We start from the raw sequence: 21,236 nt of genomic DNA, 5'->3' as shown, positions 1-21,236 counted from the left end.
GACGGAGGCGGGGCGGGGGCGTTCCCGGGCGCCCGCCCCCGGCCCGCGGTGAGGTCACAGTCGCGGCGGGCCCCGCGTCCCCGGGCCGGCCTCGGAGCGGGCGGGGGCGGGGGCGCGGGCGCGGGCGCGGGCGCGGGCGCGGGCTCCCGAGCCATGGGCTGCCCCGGGCCCCTCCTCCACGGCCCCCGCCGCGCCGGGCCCCCCCGCAGGGACTAGCGCCCGCGCGGCGGCTCCGAGGGGGTGGGGCTGCCGGGCATGGCCGTGCCCCCTTCGGCTGCTCCGCCGCGCTCGCCCCTGTACCTGCGGCGGCCGGCGCCGCGCCCGCAGAGCTCATGGGGCATGGAGGAGAGGGCGGCGGCCGGCGCGGGCTGCCGGGAGCCGCCGGGCGCCCCCAGGGCCGCCGCCGTGCCCTGCTTCGGCCTCTCGGTGGACCAGGACGACATCCTCCCGGGCGCCCTGCGCCTCATCCGGGAGCTGCGGCCGCACTGGAAGCCCGAGCAAGTTCGCACCAAGGTACCGGCGGACGCGGGGCCGGGCCGGGGCGGGGCGGGGCTGGGGCCGGGCCGGGCCGGGCCGGGGCTGCCGCCGCGCGGCGTGCACGGGTCCTCGGGTCCCTCCGGGCGTCCCAGGGGCGGGGCGGGGCGCTGCAGCGGGTGTGCTTCGCCGCATCCGTCCCGGTCCCGACGCGGAGCCGGAGCCAGGCTCGCAGGTCCCTCGGCCCGCACGGCGCCCTCCTGCCGGGGCTCCCGGGCTCCCGGGCTCCCGCACCTGCCCACGGTCCGCGAGCTGCGCGCCCGGGCCCACCCCGCCCCCACCCGCACCCCCTGCCCCTGCCCCTGCCCCTGCCCCCCTGCCCCCGCCGCCCGGAGGAGCGCGCGCAGCCGGCGCTGAACTTTCCAGGGAGCCCCCCCTACACACTCACACGCCCCTGCCCCTTCTCCACCCGGTGATGGGCGCAAAGCCTCCGGGCTCTGAGCGATTCCTGCGGGCCCAGGAGCCACCGTGTGGGATTCCGGCCGCCTCGGGCCCCCCGCCGGATGGGAGCCCTCCCCGTCGCCCCAGGCCCAGGCCCAGCGCCCCCGCACGACGGGCCTCCAACCCCCAGCCGGGCACCTTCTCCGGGACACAGATGCGGGCAGAGCCTCCCACTGAGGGGCCCCAGGCAGGCCCCCCGCGGGTCTGCATCCTCCTCAGAGTCCGCACCTGCCCACCCTCTCCCAGTCCCTCTGGGAGCCGCCCGTGGAGGCAGGAGACCCGAGCTGGGCACGTGCAGCTGCTGCTGGGCCTCCTGGGTGGGGAAAGGCCAAGGTCCTCGCCTAGTGCACAGGCTGGCAGGCTGTCCTGGGGGAAGGATGGATGGGCAGCATTTTCAAAATAAAAGACTCACCTTGGTTGTAAGGCCCAAAGGCATCAAGCAGGGCTGAGGTTAGTTCCAGCGCCGACTGAACATGCCACGTGCCAGTCTCTCCCCTGGGCCTCAGTTTCCCCATCTAGAACGGGTTCAGATGTCCTCTAAAGCCCCTACCAGCTCTGTCACACTGCACCCCATAAATTCTGCGGTTCGTTCCTCCTGTCCCAGTACCCAGAGAGTCTGTTCCCCCCAGCCCATGGGCTGCCGTCTCTTCTGGTTTCCCTAAGGAGCTCTGACCCCCAAAGCCCTCTGGTGGGTGCCAACATCAGTATTTCCCACACCTCTGCTGCTGGATGGGGCATGAGGTGCAGCAGAGTCCACAGCCGGGCAGATGGTGAGAGGCAGCTGGGTCGAATGGACTCGTCCTAGGCAACTCCAGCCCTCCCTGGCCACGTTCTGGCCCTGGAGGTTTCTTCCGGGGATGGAGGAGTGAGAAGGGGAGGGGGCTTCTCCCACCAGAGAGCGGAAATTCCTCCATTGCCAAATCCCATCTTCTGGGGGCAGACCCAGGAGAGATGAGGGTACCTGGGCTGAGGTTTTCTTCTCCAACTCTCAGGCTGTCCCAAGCACTGAGGAGGGTAAAGCATTAGGAACAAGGCAGAGCTCTTGCCTAAGCTAGAGGGCCAAAGGATGGGGGGGTTCTGGGTGGTTGTGCTGTGCATTCAAATGAGCACCTCATGCTGGAGCTGGGGAGCCACGGGGTGGGCAAGAGCAGAGACCCCGCCCCACGCACTCTTGTGCTCCCCTCTTCCCATGCTAGCGCTTCACTGATGGCATCACCAACAAGCTGGTGGCCTGCTACGTGGAGGAGGACATGCAGGACTGCGTGCTGGTCCGGGTGTACGGGGAGCGGACGGAACTGCTGGTGGACCGGGAGAATGAGGTCAGGAACTTCCAGCTGCTGCGAGCACATGGCTGCGCCCCGAAGCTCTACTGCACCTTCCAGAATGGGCTGTGCTATGAGTACATGAGGGGCATGGCCCTGGGACCTGAGCACATCCGGGAGCCCCGGCTCTTCAGGTAAGAAGGTTGCCCGGGGTACCATTCATTTCTACTATTCCTCAAGTCTTGGCCAGCTTCCTTGGTGTAGAATGGAGTCCATGAGTGAGTCATAAGGTCTATGAACTTCTGAAATTGCATGAGAAAAGTGTGTGTTTCTAAAAAAAAAAAAAAAAAAAAAAAAAGTGCGTGTTTGTGCATTGCTCTGCAGAGAGGGGCCATAGCGTTGTATGGATTTTCAGTGTGTCTGCTAGAAGGGTGAGCTGCCTCTTGGGAGGCAGGTGAGATTCTGGTAAACCGGGGACCAAAGGTCCTGGTTCCCTAAATGCAGCAGATCTCTGCCTCCTGGCCTCACGCCTCAGCCCTTTGCCCACCCCATGTTTGACCTGGAAACATCATAGAGCCTTGGAAATGAAATCTGAGCCAATCCCAGAGTGCCCAGGATTTCCTGCCCCTCCTCTCCTGCCAGGAGCTCAGACATGCTAGAATGGGCCCAACCAGGGTGAGCCTGGTTTCAGCAACCCAGAGAGACATCATCCCTCCCCCAGTCTGAGCTCCTTCCAGGTTCCCTGACAAAGTGGCAGCCCAGGTTTGGGAAGCTGCCAAGGCTTCCTTCCAGAGGTTCACAAGAACCCATGATCCCCTGGGAGCCTCTCCCTTTAAATGCCTGGATGTGAAGGACCCAGGAAGTAGACATAACATTTAAGCACCGTGGATGCCTCTGTGGGGTCTGGAAGTGGGGGAGCTAGAGAGAGGCCCAGAGTGCCTTTTCTCTCTTCTAACCATTCTGGGCCGGATGTCAGTTAGTATCCACCTTCCTTCCTCGAGTGCCACACCTGCATGCACAGCACTCAGACTATAGCGAGGTCCCAGGCAGGCTGAGGACACCAGCACAAGGGTTGGCCTGGGATCCTTGGGATCAGTCCCATCCCACCCACGGGGAAGAAGCTTTCCAGATACCGAGAAGAAACAGTAAAAGCCCATCTAGGGAACAGACCAAGAAGTTTCTTTGCTTCCTCACCTGCTACCCGGTTAACCCCAAGTAAGTGCACCTGGCCCTATTTGCAGGGGAACCCCTGGCAGGTCCTTGAGGGATTTAGAAGGTAGTCAGATGCCTTCCACTCTAGTGCAAGAGTAAACCAGAGCATTGCCTCTGGGGCTGGTCCTTAGGCCCTAGGATATTTACGTTGAGTCCAGTGTTGTATCTGTGTGTGTGTCTGTCGGCGGGGGACATACAAACCTGTTCAGGGGTCTTCTCAGGTGCCCGCTGGGCACGTAGCCTGGAGATCAGAGGTCAGAACAGGGTGGGGGCCACAGGAACCCTGGCCAGGCTTCTCCCATGCTGTGCTCCCAGCTCCCCTTCAGTCTTGTGTAAATAAGCTCAAATATTGGCAGGTCCTCACCAGGTCATTCCCAGTCTCCAGCCACCTCTATGAATGTGGCACTGTCCCTCGTTCTCTAGGGGAGACAGTTGTCACTGTCAGGAAGGTTGAAGATGGATGCAGGTTCAATAATGATTTTACATTTGGGGTAGAGCCCGAAACGGATAGGCGTAGGAGGTAGGCTCTTCCCTGATGATTTTCCAAGGATAGACCATCGGGTTTCTCGGGTGAAGATGGATCTCTGAGGCAAAGGCACAGAGGAAGCCCTGGGGAGCCACGTCCTGTGCCCCCCTGAACCCCACCTCCCAACCTCTGCCTGCTGAGGCTTTGCAGCATAAAAATGCTGAGTGTTGAGGTTACTTTCATTGCTTTTCCAGACAACAGCCCTATTGATATTCAAGGAAACGCTCTGTTCATGCTAGTCGGAATCTTCTTTTGGGAAGGGGAAGGGAAGGCCTGGGTCTCAGGTCTGTTTCCCTGCCTCTCCTAAGCCCTGGCAGGCTTCCTCCTGCCCTGGGGCCTCAGCCTCTGAAAGCACAGACTTCATCTCTCACCCACTCGGTGGCTGTCACGCCCCCTGCCCCCTCCACCCTCCGGGCGGTGGGAGCCTTAAGGGCTTCCAGAAGAGCCCCTAGACTGCCCTGTGATCCTACAGGGTGATGGCCTGCCCCTTCCCAGGACCTGGCAAGGGGAGGGGTGTCCCTGGAACAGCTCAGTAACAAGGTTTCAAACAGCCAATGCCTTTGTTGTCTTTCCCAGTGATTATTATTCGAGCAACAGGCAGAGGCGAAGGAAGCTTGAATGTTGGAGGCTTGGCAGCCGGGTTGGGGGTGGGGCTCCAGAAGGGAGAGCTGGCGGAGGACTGGGGGAGCCTGGCTGGGACGTAGGGCCTCAGACGCCTCAGTCCTTATCAAGGCCCTCCCTCTCTGACCGGTCAGTCCTCCATCCGCCCCCGCCCTGTCCCAGCCCCCTCCCCACCGCCCCCTCCTCCTCTCTCGGGACCTTGGATAATGTCCACAGGAGAACTTGAAAATAGAACGCTGGTTTGTTTTGCGTCCTTGGCACCCAGCCGCCAGCATCAACTCCCTGCTGCAGAGGAAGGGGCTGCCCTGGGCCGGCCTGTTTCCCTCCCCACCTTGGCCAGGCTGATAAGAGGCCGGCATTTCTTTGCAGTCTGGCATCCTCACCCCCTGGTCCCTTGGTACCCTGCATTCACCACCTAGGGCATGCATCAGAGTCCTAGGAGGGAGGGGGGCCCTGCCCCCACCTCCAGGTGACCCCTCTGTCCTCAGTGGTTGCTGTGGGTACACAACCTTGGGGTGGGGCAGGGTCATTGACCTGTGGCCAGTGGCCTGCTGCTTCACCTTCCTGCTCCCCAAAGCAGCCCCAGCTCCAGTTCTGGAAAGGTCACTGCTGGGCTAAAAGCCTTACGTCATTTTCATGCCTTCTGCTGAGACCTTCCCCCCCCCCACACCCTTTTTTTTTAAAAGATTTATTTATTTATTCCTGAGAGACACAAGAGAGAGAGAGAGGCAGAGACATAGGCAGAGGGAAAAGCAGGTTCCATGCAGGGAGCCCGATGTGGGACTCGATCTCAGGACTCTGGGATCACAACCTGAGCCAAAGGCGGACGATCAACCACTCAACCACCCAGGTGTCCCCTGCCGAGACCTTCCTCCTGCAGGAGCTAGGGCTCCTAAAGTATCTGGAATAGTCCCACACTCGGCCCTCTGGCTAGCCCCCAGCCCTAACCCTGTAGGACCCCTTTCTGGGTAGGAGGGGCTGAGCTGGGATGGGCCTGCCGCACATTGATACTTTGTCCTTCATGTTTTCTGTTGTAGGCTAATCGCCTTAGAAATGGCAAAGATTCACACCATCCATGCCAATGGCAGCCTGCCCAAGCCTACCCTCTGGCACAAGATGCACAATTATTTCACCCTTGTGAAGAATGAGATCAACCCCAGGTACAGAGATCTGGGAGGGTTTGATGCCACCTTAATGTGACGCCCTATCCCATCCCACACAGAGGTTGAGAGGCGTCAGTCCTGACTTCTGTCTCCAAGCAGAGTTGGGCCGATTGACTGAGTCTCAGGAAGTCAGATCCACAGCTTTATGCCTGTGTTGATTTCTCATGGAGTCTTCTGGTTGTGGTGGAGGCTAGGGTTGGGGACTGCATCTCATCCCTTACTTAAAGGAGACTGAGGCTCGGAGAGTAAGCTTTTCCCAGTGTCAGGAAGGCTTGTCAGAGGCAGGGTTCTGTGTCCTAGCCCAGGGCTATTTCTACCTAAGCTGCCTTCTGAGCAACCAGAACGGAGAGCCTGACCCCTGAGAATGGGCTATGAGTTCATAGTCAGAACTCAGCTCGTCAGCTGACAGGCCCTTGGGACAAGACTCCTGATATTTGCCTGGATACCTCTCATGCCCCCACATGCTCCTGGGGACCCCGCTCCCCACCTTGTCCAGACTGACAGCTCACCATTTCCTCACTGCTCTTTCCAAGGAAGGGGGGTACTCCACTCATCCTGACATTGCCCTTCGGGGTTACCAGGCAGCTAGGCTCTCTGGCCGGCAACCCGTAAGTCCTTGTAGCCATCTGCCACCTGGCTCCCCAGCAAAGCAAAACCTTGAGTGCTAGAGGAGGCTTGCAGGGTTGGAGAGAAGGCTGCGTGACCCTTGCCTCCTCCAGGAAAAGGCAGTAGTGAGTCTCTGATCCCTCCATGTTCCCTGCTGGGTTGAACATCACCCTTGTTCCAAAGGTTCATGGGAGTAGGGTACAGAAGAGGTTTGGGAGGCGGAGGGTATCTCCTTCCCTCTAAGATGACAAGACAATAATTAACTCTGTTCCAATCATGTGTCTCTGTCACACACACACAAGCATGACTTTATCTGGATCCTCCCACTTAATGATTATCAAGCACTGCTTTAGGACTATTTGTCCAGGATGGCCCACATTCAGACCTTCGATGCCAAATGTTATCTCTGGGACAAGGACTGCCTATCCCCTGAGGGCTAAGGCAGCACACGGTGAGCAGGATCCTGGGGTGTCTGAATCAGCGGAGCCTCTGATTGTGCAGCTTACCACTTTCATTTGGCAGATGGAAAAACTGGTCCAGAGAGGGGGGTGGGACTTTCCAAGGTCAGTGGCAGCTCAAGGGCTAGAGTCAAGCCCTGATGCTCAGGCATGACCCTTGCCACTTTAGCTTCCTTTGACTGTACTATCACTGTGTAACCTTCAGGGGTGACCTTGTTGGGAGCAGAGTGGTCCCCGGAGAAGAGCTGACCAACTACCTTGGCTCTTGTCATACCTTTGACCTTGGGCAAATCAAGCTGTTTAACTTCTTGGAGCCTCTTCAGAGGTAGAGGCCTGTCTTAAACTGCCTAACCTGCCCCAGGCAGTGGCAGTGATGAGCAGTCACCTAGAGGAGATAAAACTCTTGAGCTCTGGTCACAGCCTAATAATCCTGGTTTAGTCAATCTGTAGGTCACAAACATTGACTGGGATTTAAAACCATGAAAAATATGGATAGGACATTGGCCCTGCCCTCAAGGAGCTTAGGAACCACCTGAATAAATAGGACCTGCCCGTGCATAGTGACAAAGGAAGACGGTGTATCATGCATGCGGAGGTGGGAGAACCAGGGCAGGTCCTCCTGGCGGAGGTAGTGGGGCAGAGCTCTGGCACTCAGGCTGGCAGAGATGGTGGGAATGCTTGGCTCATGGGTGGTGAGTGGATAAGGGTGGCTGGACCCGGCCTTCAAGAGGGATTGAGAAGGGCTCTGGGAGATAGAGCTGCAGAGGTGGGTGGGAGCTAGACTGGGAGGGCCCTTCCCTGCCAGGTTAAGGAGCCAAAATTTCATTTAGCCGACAGTGGAAAGTCATTGTGGAGGCATCCGAGCCAGGGCCCATGATTGTGGTTGAGGAAGAAAGCTCTCTGCCGTTGTAAAGGACAGAGTCAGGTGGGATTTGGGGAGGTGGGGGTAGGGATTGGAGGTAGGGCGGATCAGTCAGTAACTGAACGGGCAGGATCCATGGGCAGCTTTTGGTGGGGGAGAGGATGGAGTAGGGGAAGAGTCAGGAACCCTGTGGAAATAGATTTGGTGGCCTTGCTGTTTGGTTGCGCAGAGAAATGTCCAAGGTGGTTGGGAGAATGAGGGGTGATCGCTGCTTCGGGGGCATTAGGAGGAGATGCGGGTGGGTTGAGTGGTAGAAGGGCAAAGGTCGTGAGCCAGGAAAATCCAACACCAAGTCCACTGTAGGAGAAGGTGCTTTCCCCTGCTCAGCTCTGGACAGCTGAGTGAGCACTTGGCAGGCAGCAGTCTTTTCACCAGGAGGAACCCCCAGGCTTCCTTGGGAGGGGGGCCCAGCCCCTGCATCCCCCTCCTGCTGCCTCTAAGGGATAGAGAAGTAGGAGGAGCAGGTGCCTGGGGTGTGACCGTTGCTGCAATGCGGTGGTGGTTACTGTTCTTTCAACGCCACAGCCTTGAGAAAGTCTGGTGGTGTCAGGGCTGAAGGTAGCAAAGCTGGCGGGGTTTCAAGCGCTCAGGGGAGGGAAGCAGGGCAGCCGAGGGAGGCTGCCCGGGGAGATAGAAGGCCTGGATGGCTCCCACAGTAACTATCTGCGTGGCCTTGGTGGGCGGGGTAAGGTGGGGGTCAGGCGGAGGTCAGGGCCTGAGCAGTAGGTATCTCCGATGTCAACGTCATGTTTTTCAGGCTGAGACCTGGGCAAACCAAAGGAGGCCTCCTAATTCTTATCTTTAGATGGTCTTGGGCCAAGGGAAAAAAAAAAGAATCTTGAAAGGTATCTTCTTACAGAGAGCCAAGACTGAGACGCGTTTATGCAGACTGGTTGACACAGATGAACGCCAGTGAGGATAAAGGAAGGCCTCCCCCAGGTCACCCCCCGATAGACTCTCCCCAACTCAGAGTGGACTGTGCAGAGCCCCGGAGGCTGACCGAGGCTCTCGTGGTTAGGGGTTCGGCTTGACTGTGGGTCCGTGGACAGTCTGAGGACTGTTTCCCTTGAGTGAGGGGGAAGAGGGTCCAGCTGTACACGAGATTTCTGAAAGCAGGAAGGCCTCTGCCCTTCCTTGAGCTTCCATTTCCTCAAAGAGTTGGACTAGAGGCCAAAGATCCTCTTCAGCTCTGATCTTCTCAAAGCCTGGGAGGGAGCCCGCTCGTCCTTTCCCAGCGGGACAAGGGGGTTGCTGTGTTTTGGCCACTGGGCCAGGTGAGGGGGTGACAGGGGCATCCTTTGGGAAGATCGGGAGGACATATCTCATTCTTACGTACGCTGGCTGCCCTGGATAAGAGAGCAAACAGGAGATACTTGGAGCAGAATAGGAGATCAAACCCCAGCCTCCTCCCCTCCGCCCATTGGTAGCTCTGGGGTTTTAAGGGCTGTGCTAACTATTTGGCTCTTCAGTGCACACAGACCTGTGTGCTTCCTGGAGACCAAAGTTCAGGGCATCCCAGCACAGTGTGCCATCACCGCCTTGCACATGGCCTCTGCGACCAGCACCGACTGACCCATCTATCCATTCTCCAGCATGTGTTTCTTCCAGCAGCGATGCTGCTGATGGGGGATGTGCTGCGGGATGGGGCAGGGCGGAAAGAGGGGTGGCCTCTGTTATCTTTGTTCCTGCCTTAAAGCTGTCCATGCGTGCCTGGTCTGACCTGGATCTGGGACAAGGACACACACACACAAGCTCCTGTTCCCTTGGTCTTGTAGGAGTGAGCCCAAGAAGCCATTTGTTAAGTGGGATTGAGTGGTTTCTCTGTGAGATGAGATGTTAGGCTTTATGAGCTTTCTGGTCCTTTCCACCTGTGACACAAGCTGCTAAAGCAGAGAAGCGACATACCTCTGCCTCCTCAGGACTGTTGGTGCTGCAGCTGCTCCACGGGACACTGTGATGCCTCCACAGAGACTCTGGTCTTAGAGAGCACACCCTCCCCTAGGAGTCTTCACCAGTGCCCCAAGAGTGGGTCTGTTTGTGACTCTCCCCTCTGCCCTTGTTCTTAGTCTGGAATAACTGAGTGTGGACACGCATTTTCACCTCCCATTCTTTCTCGGTGCCTCCTCCCTTACCTTCCTGTCCCTTTCTCGAAGTATCAGGGGTGCCATGGGATCAGGGACATACTACTTTGCAAAATGCTCTTGTGCCCATGTTTTAATAAAGCTGCTTTGAGTGACGGCAGGAAGTCAGGACATCAGGAAGCCTTAGTACGGAATGATGCAAAGTAGGGTCTGCAGGGCGGGCCGTTTGTCCAGAGGCCCTTTGCAGGAGCAGGTGACGACAGGCCCGGAGCTCAGGGCTCTAGAGGCCAAGCATCCACCTGTCTACTGTCAGCCTCCCCTCACCGGCTGCCATTCTTGCCACTGCCCAGCCTCTCTGCAGATGTCCCCAAGGTGGAAGTATTGGAACAGGAGCTGGCCTGGCTCAAGGAGCACCTGTCCCAGTTGGACTCCCCTGTGGTGTTCTGTCACAATGATCTGCTCTGCAAGAATATCATCTACGACAGCACCAAAGGTACGGCTTCTCTGGCTGGGCAGCAGTAGGGCTGGGCCCGAGTGATCAGCTGCCTCCGGGGCTCCATCCCTCAAACTGGTACTTGGCCAAGCCAAAGGAGACCTTGTAGTTTAGATCTCAAGTTAATTTAAGAGAGAAAGGGAAAAAGAAATTTCCACTTAAAAAAATCTACCCTGAGAAAAGAACTCACAATCGTGGTTTGTGGGGGTCCTCGATGTTAGGACCATTTTCCCTGACACTACTGTGGGCTTCTGAGGACATCTTGGGTGACCCAGGCCCTCACAGAGACAGAACTGTTCTGTGTGCCTAATGAGAGCTCCACCCCCAGGGAGCACAGACCTTTATCTTTGGTCCTTAGCCACGCTGAGGACAGATGCCTTTCTGTGAGCAGAGTCCCTCCAGGAGGACAGCTGGAGGGCAGATGGACAAACAGCTGCGAAGGTGGCCACTGAGGAGGGTGGTTTGGGCTGGGTTGCCCCAGTAGCCACCCAGGGTCAGCAGGTACACTCCAGAGGTCCAAGCAAACTTGACCAGACCTCGTCCAGATCTCCTGGGACCGACCCTCACTGCCTCTCTTCTACCTCACAGGCCACGTACGGTTCATTGACTATGAATATGCCGGCTACAACTACCAAGCTTTTGACATTGGCAACCATTTCAATGAGTTTGCAGGTGAGAAGGAAATTTCTATTTGGTCTTTGCCTAAGATGTTTCCCTTACAATGGATGGCCAGGCCCAGAGTGAGGATTAAGAGGGGGTTCTGTCCTCGCTGGGTTGGAGGCTTGAGAGCCCCTGTCCTCTAAAATCTCACAACTGGGGGATCCCTGGGTGGCTCAGCGGTTTAGCGCCTGCCTTCGGCCCAGGGCGTGATCCTGGAGTCCCGGGATCGAGTCCCACATCGGGCTCCCGGCATGGAGCCTGCCTCTTCCTCTGCCTGTGTCTCTGCCTCTCTCCTCTCTGTGTCTCTCATGAATGAATAAATAAAATCTTAAAAAAATAAAATAAAATCTCACAACTCATGGAGGGGAGGTATAGCCTGCCTTGAGGGAGCTCCAAGTCTCATGGGGGAGGCTGGACCCACATACACAGAGCAGACCCCTGCCAGCCCATATGGCAGTTTGGTACCAGTCAGGAGAATGTGCCCTCTATGGGATCCCCAAGGATACTCGGGTTGGTATGTGAGTTGGAAAAAGACCCTGGGGTGCCTGGCTGGTTCAGTTGGTGGAGCATGGAGCTCTTGATCTCGGAGTGGTGAGTTCAAGCCCCACATCAGGTGGAGCTTGCTTTAGAAAACTAAAAAACCTGGGACGCTTGGGTGGCTCAGCGATTGAACATCTGCCTTTGGCTCAGGGCGTGATCCTGGAGTCCTGGGATTGAGTCTGACATTGGGCTCCCTGTATGGAGCCTGCTTCTCCCTCTGCCTGTGTCTCTGCCTCTCTTTCTGTGTCTCATGAATAAGTAAATAAAATCTTTTAAAAATCTAAAAAAATGGAAAAAGCCCCTTTCTCTAGAGGGGCAGACACAGCCCCTAGCAGGCAGGCCAACACAGGACAGGCATAGCCTCTGTGTGCCCCTTCGTGCAGGCTGCTTTCTGCCCAGCATAACCTGCATGATTATGAATAAGGGTCCTCCGTGCAGAGAAGGGGCCGAGCGAGCTGGTGGCCTGATGAGAATAGGTAGAACTAGTTAAAAGTATACTTTGCACCTTGGCTGTCCAAGTTCAAATCCTGGCTTTGCTGCTTACTGGCTGTGTGACCCTCAGGCAGGTTACTTACCTTCTCTGGGCCTCTATAAAGTGGAGATATCAATAGTATCTACACTTCATAGTATCAGCATGAGATACTCAAGTGCACTAAGCATCGTGTTGGTGTCTGCCAATACTAGGCAGGGAAGCCTTCTGCAACTAAAGGAGACTGGCAGAGGAATGGAGAAGGTTAGAGGAGGGGTGCTTTGTAGGGGTAGCCAGTTGTTCAGTAAAGCCAGTCTGTACAATAGAATCATTTGTATAAAAGAAGCGGGGCAGGTTTTTCCAGCTTGAGGGCTTAAATGTTAAACAATTTGATGGGGCTGGAGAGGCAGCTGATGGAGGAGCTGGGCACAGGCTGGAGGGACATCGTCAGGTGGTGCAGGTGCTCAGTGTGACCTCGCCAGCCTCGGTGGCTTAGGATTGGTGAGGCACACGGGGGCAGCTGTGAGGCTGCTGCCTGGCCCAGCCCCAACCACTCCCCAGCCCCTCCAGGCCAATCGTGTCCCTTCCAGAACCCCAGGTGACCAGGTCTGTGAAGCACTCACTGTACCTGAGGGTACGACTCCCCAGGGTGGCTACCAGCTGCATCTAAGAACCCAAGGGACGATGGGGCCACAGCTGGGCAGGGCAGCTTTGCTGTGGGGTGTGGCGCGGAGCAGAGGCCGCCAGACGCACTGGCCTTTCCGAAGGAGTAATTCATAGGCACCTTAAGCCCTCTTCACACACAGCCAAGTCCAATTAGAATTTCTCCAAAGGGGCAGATTGCATCCTGCCCCCAGGCTGAGAATGAAGGAGGGCGCAGGGAAGGAGACTGGGAGCTGGGGAAGTAACACTCCTGGGTTCTTGGGAGCAGGAAGGCCCAGTACTGGGAGGCAGGAGATAAAGGAGTTCCAACCCCAAACTCACCTCCAACTGGCTGACCTTGGGCAAGTTTCTTCTCTCTGGGCCTTGGTTTCAACAACTGCACAAAGAGATTGTTTTCCAACCCTCCTCTGGGGGCCCCAGGAGACTTGAGTGTTTTTCTTCAGGAGTCTGAGGGAAGCCTGGGAAGGATAGGGAGGAAGAGGCAGTGGGCAAGGTGGCCTGGTCCCGGTCGTGTCTTCAACGAATGGCTGCTTGCCATCCCCACTGTAAGCCAAGCCTCTGCCACTGTGCTAGGGATGTGTCTGGGTCGTACTGGGCTGGCAGCTTGAGGACTCAAGGGAGGGCAGGACCGGAGGGAATTGAAGCCATTGGTCCCGGGCCGCTGAACCTGGCTGCATTTCTGAATCATCTGGAGAATTGGTTGGTGGGGTAGAGGTGCCTGGGAACCTGTGTTTTCACTAAGCTCTCCAGGTGGTGTCTTTAAGTAGCCAGCTCAGCACTGGTCGGGGAGACAAGGTTGGAGACCCACACCTCTAAGTGAGAGACTCCCGAAGTGGGAGGGAAGGCTTTGTGCAGTGTTAACCAGTTAGCAGCCAAGCAGAGAGGAGTTCCCTGATACAGGGCACGGAGGGGACAGTGATGCTATCTGGCAGGTGGGGGGGGGGGGTGTCCCTGTCACACCCAAGACCGTGCCTTCCCCTTCAACCAGTCTGCCTCTGTGCTTTCCTCCAGCCCATGGAAAGCAGCGCCCCGCCGCACCACACGTGGGGTAGGTTTGGTGGTCAAGAGGTTGTAATCCTAGGCACAGCCCCACAGGGCAAAGGACCCAAAGATTTTGAGGGGATCAGGGAACACCTGCTGAGCTGGAGAAGTGCTCCCCCCCCCCCCCCCCGTGGGTCCATCTCTCAGCATCTGCTGCATGGCCGCTTCCCCATCAGGTGTGAACGAGGTGGACTACTGCTGGTACCCCGGGCGGGACACCCAGCTGCAGTGGCTACGCTACTACCTGCAGGCACAGAAGGGGATGGCCGTGACCCCCAGGGAGGTGGAGAGGCTCTACGTGCAAGTCAACAAGTTTGCCCTGGTAAGTGCCCGAGCCTGGCAGAGGGCAGGGGCCAGAGGGGCGGGAGGAGGGGCCCACCCCGGCTCCTCCCGGAAGAGGCAGAGCCCAGGGTTGGGTGTGAGGTCCTGGGACCGCAGCCTCTGCTCCTGAAGCCAAACCTAGGGTGCGTTCTGGGAAGAGCCCTCGTGGGCATCCCCGTAATACCGAGATGCCCTGTTCCCTGTTTTTCCCTACCTCATCAAGTCTCTTCCCTCTTCCTAGGGAAAGACTTCCGAGAAAGATCCCAGTTTCGTATTTTAGCAATTCTCTCATTTGGACAAGTAGTTCTCTTAGTGTCTGACTTTAGCCTTTCATGCTGCAGTTAAACGTAGTGGTCTTATTTTTTTAAGCCTTTGGAGGAGACCGAGAATGTCAGCTCTATGCCTCCCTGTTAACTACCTCCACGGACTCAGAACTCCACGTAAGCCTCTCCCATCAGGCTCTTCCTCCTCAAATTACTGAGCCGTCAGTTCTGGACTTTGAGTGCCGTTTATCCAGGGCACCTGTGTTTGTGCCAGGTCTCCACTGGGGTGTGCCCAGGGGATTGCTAACTAGTCTTATTAATGTCAGCCGTGTAGAAGCACGAAGACAAGTCCAGTGCCCTGAATTTCACAATACATCATGGAGCTTAAGTAGAATCTTTACTTAGCTGTCATTCTGGATTACCTCTCCTATTTTCCTCATTGGCACAAAACTGCTTCTCCATCAGGTTCTTCCTCTTAACTGTTCCATTTATGCCTTCCACTTGCTAAATCTTTTGATGCAATCCTTTATACTTGGCTAATCTATTCCCCTATATAGTCCTGAAAAGTAGAGGGAGGTGCTATGCAGCCAACCTCAGAGCGAGCAGGACATGGGGGCGGGGTGGGGGGAGCCCTGACCTGGGACAGTAACGATGTCACTGCGGTTCAGCCAGGGGCAACGGGGAGCAGGTGCTGCCTTCCTGAGCCTGGGGTGGCCTGGCCCTGAGGGCACCTCTGGCCAGAGGGGAGAGCAGTTGAATGCTTAGTTAAAGCCCTCACTCAGGGCTTCTTGCTCACCCACATCTATCCTTCTCTCCCAACCCAACCCACCTCCTGACAGAAGAGGGAAAGGGGTGGAGGTTAGTTAAGGGGGTGTTCCTGATGACCGCAGGACCGGGTCTAGTGCAGTGACTCATTTCATCCTGGTATGTTGGCCTTGAAAGCCCTGGGAGACTCCCCTGGGTGAGGGAGAAACCAGGGAAGGGTCTGTGCTTAGGCGGCAGAATAAGCTGAAAGCCCTAGAAGCACCATCCTGCAGATCCCCACCTGAGGCAAGTAGAACTCTACTTTTTTCTTAAGGGAGTAAAGCCCCCAAATGCTGTCCAGTGACTTGACATCCACAATTTCCACAACTTGTGCTGGGGAGACCCTGTCATGCCTGCCAGCATCCTAGTTGGGTCTTCCAGAGTGACCATTTTCCCTGGCTCCATGGGGTTCATGACAGGCAGGAAGTGGTTGCCTTGCTGACTCACTCTGGCCTCTTTCCAGGCATCTCACTTTTTCTGGGCACTGTGGGCCCTCATCCAGAACCAGTTCTCCACCATCGAGTTTGATTTCCTCAGGTGAGTGCCGGGGACAAGTTGGGGTGGTGGGAAGTGGGCAAAGGTCAGCTCAGAGAGAATATCCAAAGTCCCTTCTTCTGCTCTGCTGACTTGTCCCCATCCCAGCCACCCCATATCCAGTGGGGTCACCACTCTAGGGGAAGCACATGCTTCTAGGGGAAGCATCAGCAATGCTCTGGACAGTACTCAGAAGTTCTTGAGTAGATGTGTTTTCCATACTGCATCGGAGGACCTACTCCACTGCCCCTGCTCTGCTGCCAGTGCTCTTAGCCATGGGGCCTGGTGGCGAATGGAAATGCTCATTTTATAGCAGAGGGGACAGAGGTCCAGAGAGTGGAAGTGAGTCACTGAGGTCACTCAGGCGGCTTAGCACTTACTGTGTGGGGGTATTGGACCCAGCTCCTCCTTTGGTGAGGTACCAGGGCCTATACCGAGACCATACTTGAGTACTGGCTGCTGGCTCCATCATGTAAAGTATGTGTGTCCTTAAGAACTAGGAATAATTTTGTCCTCCACTCTGGTCTAGTCTTGCCTTTCCCTCCCCACCCACTCTCCGCTGGAAAGGAATCAGTCCTCTGGCTTCAAAGTGCTTCGCAGTGATTGGAGAAAGGCAAGTCAAAGGCACAATGAGATCTCACCTCACACCCAGGATGGCTATTACCAAATAAACAGAAAACAAGCTTTGGGGAGGATGTAGAAAATTGGAACCCTTGGGCACTGCCGGTGGGAACATGAAATGGTTGTAGCTCCTGGGGGAAAACCATACTGCGCTTCCTCCCGAAAGTTAAAAATAGAATTCCTGGGCGATCCGGCATTCTTACTGCTGGGTGTGTCGCCAGAATTGAAGCAGGGTGTCGGAGAGAGATTTGCACACCCATGTTGGTAGCATCATTTACAACAGCCAGGAAGTGAAAACAATCCAATGTCTATGGATGGCTGGAGGGGTACGCAAAATGTGGTCTACACACACAGTGGAATATTAGCCTTTAAAGAGAGAAAATCCTGTCCCATTACAACATATGAACTCTGTGGACATGCGGAGTGAAATAAGCCAGTCGCAAAAAGACCAATGCTATAGGATTCTACTTACATAACTGAATTAGTCAAGTTCGTAGCAACAGGGGAGGGGGTTACCTGGCTGGCTCCGTCAGTAGAGCATGCACCTCTTGACCTGAGGATCATGAGTTTGAGCCCCACGTTTGGGTGTTTACTTAAAAAAATAAACAGTAGTTTTTGCCAAGCACTGGGGGGAGGGAGATACGGAAAGTTGCTCTTTAATGGGTACAGTTTGTTTTGCAAATTGAAAAAATCTTAGAGATCTGTTGTGTAACAATATAAATGTACTTAACACTGCTGAACTGTTAAAAAAAAAAAAAAAATGGGGGCGGGGGGGGGGGGAGAGGACTGCTCCAGTCTGATCTAAGAAGAAAAATAAAATAGCTGAAGTAAAAAAACAAACATCCACCTGCCCTGGGGTTGAGCTGGTGAGTCTTCCTCACGGTGTTGAGTTCCCCCAGTAGGACCCACCTGGCTTTCCTTCTCACCTGGGCTCCCACCTTTCTGGTCTTCTGGCAGGTATGCAGTGATCCGATTCCACCAGTACTTCAAGGTGAAGCCTCAGGTGTCCGCCTTGGAGATGCCAAAGTGACCAGCTTCCCCATCTCTCCCTTACCCATCTGCCTGGCCAGACCTGTTCTCCAGGGCTCGGTTCTGCTCTGGGGTCCACACTCTTGGACAAGGTGGGAGAGGGGACAGGTGGGTGTCCAAGGAGAAGGCTCTACCCCTGCCACCAGCCCCCAGCAGATGCTGCTGGAGACCACATTCTTTTGTTGGGAGGGACCCAGCTCTGGGGGTCCCCCTCACCTTGCCAGACTTGAGGGGGTAGTAGGGGGTGGGGATGGGGAAGTGCCTGTAGTCAGCCAGAGCCCGGACCACACCACCCCTGGGAAGCCCAGTATTCCTGGCCTCAGGCCATGCTGGAATCTGGGCGGCCTTAGATGTGTCTTTGACCTTCCTGGCTTGGGGAAAGGGGGAGGTGGGAGGGCTCCTTTCTACCTCCAGTGCCCTGAGCCTCCAGCCCATCTCCCCCTGCATGCCCCACGTGGGAGGTGCTGATGAACCCAAACCAGCATCATACCAACTGACAGATGGATGTACATATCTTGGGGGGATGGTCTAGAACTGGGTTCAACGGCTCCCCCCCCAAAGCCGCCTCATCTGAGATCCCTCCCTTTCTCCAAGCCAGATCCAGTCCAACAACCCCTTCCCAAACCTCAGCCCAAAGACCTCTGCTCTCCCCTCCCATCCATGCCCGTTTTGCTCTGTGCTTGTGTTCAGTCTTTCTGCCACTTGCTGGGAGGGAAGGCAAGGGAATGGTGATGTCCTGGGCCTCCGGAGCTCAGCTCTGCTTCATGCTTGGCCAGAGGGCGATGTAGCCAAGAGTGAGGCGGCCAACAGCTACCAGCAGCTTCCTGCCTTGTTCCCTCCTGTGCCCTCCAGGCCCTCATTCCAAGGATTTGTCTCTCCCTCTCCACCTTCTGTCCTGAAGCTGACCCAAGAACTTCCCACTAGGAAATGCGTAGTGGGAGTCCGGGGGCAGGGACTAGGGTCCTCTGGGGCTCGCCCGGCCTAGGAGAGCCTGGGTAGGATTGGTTGTGAAGGTGCTGAGCTCACGGCCCCAGACTCAACGGCCTCCACCTCCTTTCTGCCCTCACAGCCTCCTGGCTCTGGCCCAAAAAGTGATTCATTTGTAAATTATCATGGTTTTCTGCATTAAAATGGCCATTTCTGGACCACTCTGTGTGTGAGTGCCTATGGTGAGGGCTTGACATAGCAGATAGGATTGATCAGTTTTCCCATGGGGTGCGGGGAGGGCCGCTACAACTCTGTTCTCTAGGTTCCCTGGGGCTGCACACTTCCTACCACACCCTCTGTGCACCTGGCTCACGGGGCCTGCGGCTTCTGGTCTGGGATGGGCTTGGGCAGGGCTAGCGCTTTCAGCACTCGCTGCCTTTGACCATCTTCCTAGAAGATGAGCCCAAGAGGGTGTGCTACCAGGGAAGGGAGCTAGGCTGTGGCCTTGGCCAGGTGGGAAGCACTCAGGACTACTGGCTGTTGAGGGGGACGGGGTGCTGCTCCGCTGGAGAGCAGTCAAGGAGGACTTCTGCAGCCCGTCTTTCTCAGAAGGTCAGAGGGAAGGGAGAGCAGGGGCACCCCTCTCAGCAGCCCGGGCAGTATAGCTCCGCTGCCTCCAGGGCCCCCCAGGAGGGACCCAGTGCCCGTCAGAGCGGGGAGAGCAGTGGCTGCCTGCCAGGTAGACTCTGGCTGTTTGGCTTTTGCCGGCAAAAGTACCGGCTGCCATGGCAACCGCTGGAGCAGCCGCTGGGGCCTTCAAGGTCACAGTGATCCAGTGTGGCCAGGCCCCCAGGGGTAGCAGCACCAAGCCCAGGAAGAGCACGTGGGGAGGACGTGCGCGAAAGGTGGGCCCTGGCCTACCTGGGGCCGGGCAGGTAGGGCCCCCGAGGGGTACCGTGGGGTCAGGTGCTCGTCAACTAAAGGGCAGTGCCCACCCTCCTTGTTCCTCTCAGATCCACCTCTGGAGCTGAGGGCAGAAATAACCACTGTGAAGGCAACTTCGTTTCCAGCCTCCTGGGGCCTTGATGTCACAGCGTTGGAGACGGTGTTGCAGTGGTGAGCAGGGAATGGCTGGGACAGGGCCCCCCAGGTACCATCCTGTGCCCCTACGGCCCCAGCCACCACCTGCACCAAGGGAGTGAACCTGCAGGCACCATCCCACTGCCTTTGAGAAAACACACTCATTCCTCCAGTGCTCTGGGTGGGGGGTGGGCTAGTGAGGGGAGCATGGGGGGAGGACAGCTTAGGACACCCCTCCCCCTCGAAGCCTGGAGTCCGTCTGTCCTTTCACTGCCACCCCAGACTAGCCAGCACCCCTGCCCCCTGGCTTCCAGCACCAGGGCTTGGTGACTCCTGGGGGTGGGGCGGGCCCAGGCTCCTCTTTCTCAGACCTTCGCTGGACACGTAACAGGAGCTCCTCCGGGCAAAGCACACCAGGGCAGAGGTTCATCTCTGCTGGGCTCTGACCCTCGGCCTTTGCAGGAGGCACAGAGAGGGCAGAGAATGCCCCAGCCCTTCCTGGTAATGACCAGGACCTTGTGTTCCTGGCCTCACTGCCTACCTGACCCTATCCTGCCTCTCCCAGGGCAGGGCAGGGCAGGCCAAGGGCTCCTGGATTAGGAGGACGGTATTGGCCTCAAGCCCCCCTGAGGCCACGGAGGACTGGGGAACTAGGAAGTAAGAGGAACTCAGGACTGGCAGGAGAGGAGGAGGATGGCTGGAAGAGTCCTGACAGACTGGCCTGATTGGGTTAGGAACGCAGTGCAGGAGGTGGGGAGTCCCCACCGTCGGGGAGACGGACAGTGCAGGTTAAAACAGCAATTCTCCCCCCCCCCCCCCGGCCCCCCGACCACTAGAACGTGGGCGCCACAGGCAGCCTCGCTGCTCTTCCCAAGGACCACCTGTGTCTTTCCCTGGGATGTGTTTGTACCCACTGGAAACATGGGGTGGGGAGGACAAGACGAGGAGGCCCAAAGCTCTGGGAGGGCAGGCTAGGAAAAACCAGCAAAGGCCAGCCGCCAGGAGGCTCCCTAGCTCGAAAGGCCAGGACCTAATTCCTGGGGGAGTCTCCACCCAAGTTAGAGGCCCTGCCGCGAACCACACCGAACTCCCTTCTCTTACCACCACCTTTCTCCCACCTCCTTGGCTGTGGACACAGGACCTCTATTAATCCAATCCAAAGCTCAGCCTTCCACTAGAATTACCCTTCAGCTTTGCTGCCCCATTCCATACAATGGGATTTTTTTTTTTTTTATAAGAGTTGGTCTTTTTATTGATCATTGTCAACAAGCACTTTGAGAGTCTTAGTTTGTCATCAGCCCTTTTAAGTCTAATGGGCTGTTACTTCTCTAAGTGTTTGTTCGGTGTTTGGAATCCCCATTCAAACCAGAGGTCACAGAGCCCTGAAGCACATCCTTAGCAACCTCGCTCCGTTGCTCATCCTGGAGGGCTCCTAAACGGGCTCTGGGCGTCCTGGGAAGAGGCCCACAGTTCTCATTAGATTTTCACTGGGCTCCTTCTCCTGAAGCAGATAAGGACTATGGATAAGACTGAAGCGCGGTGTTTTCAGATGCTGAAGCCCAGAGGGGAGATCTGACTCCGCCCCGCCCCCGCCCCCGCCCCGCCCCAGCCCCAGCCCCAGCGCAGGCCACGGGGCTAGTTCTAGCATCCTGACTGCTTACTGCTCTCACTACTCCCTCTTCCTTAGGACTGGGGTAGACCATGTGTGGTGAGGTCTAGCTTACCTCCTGGAGGCGGGGGCAGTGTCGTCTTCAGGGGCAAGGCTCTCTGGGTGGCACCTGTCTCCCCAAAGGCTCGGCCTGGGCCCGGGCCCCTCTAGCCGCCGAGACTGCCTCCCAGATCCCCTGCCCGAAGCTCCCCAGAGTTGCCACAAGAGGGCAGCGGTGCCTGCGCTGGCGACACGTTTTGAAATTCTGGCCTGAGGCCAGCATCCTTGCTTCGTGCTGCCCGCCCCCCCCCCCCTCG

The 21,236-nt window shown here is 57.0% G+C and overlaps 1 protein-coding gene across 5 annotated transcripts; it reads left to right on the top strand.

Moving 5' to 3' along the window:
- The first annotated feature begins 255 nt into the window (after positions 1-255).
- On the top strand, positions 256-21,228 carry ETNK2 (ethanolamine kinase 2). Of its 5 annotated transcripts, XR_005385561.1 has the most exons (10): positions 256-513; positions 2,172-2,431; positions 5,634-5,756; positions 10,177-10,319; positions 10,908-10,991; positions 13,869-14,014; positions 15,544-15,617; positions 17,193-17,372; positions 19,205-19,307; positions 20,959-21,228. XR_005385561.1 is itself a non-coding variant. In XM_038585978.1 (8 exons), exons 1-8 carry the CDS (start codon positions 256-258, stop codon positions 17,263-17,265), a joined length of 1,161 nt encoding a protein of 386 aa, XP_038441906.1. In that variant the 3' UTR covers positions 17,266-18,410. The 5 variants fall into 5 exon arrangements, 2 of the variants coding, with proteins under 2 accessions (XP_038441906.1, XP_038441907.1); XR_005385560.1 differs by lacking the exon at positions 20,959-21,228 and having other exon boundaries at positions 19,205-20,095; XR_005385562.1 differs by lacking the exons at positions 19,205-19,307; positions 20,959-21,228 and adding an exon at positions 14,383-14,453 and having other exon boundaries at positions 17,193-17,259.
- The last annotated feature ends 8 nt before the right edge of the window (positions 21,229-21,236 follow it).

Source organism: Canis lupus, chromosome 38, assembly GCF_011100685.1.
Source record: "Canis lupus familiaris isolate Mischka breed German Shepherd chromosome 38, alternate assembly UU_Cfam_GSD_1.0, whole genome shotgun sequence".
Lineage (NCBI taxonomy): Eukaryota > Metazoa > Chordata > Mammalia > Carnivora > Canidae > Canis > Canis lupus.
Note: the sequence above shows the minus strand (reverse complement) of the source record. Positions and strands in the feature narration are given on the sequence as shown.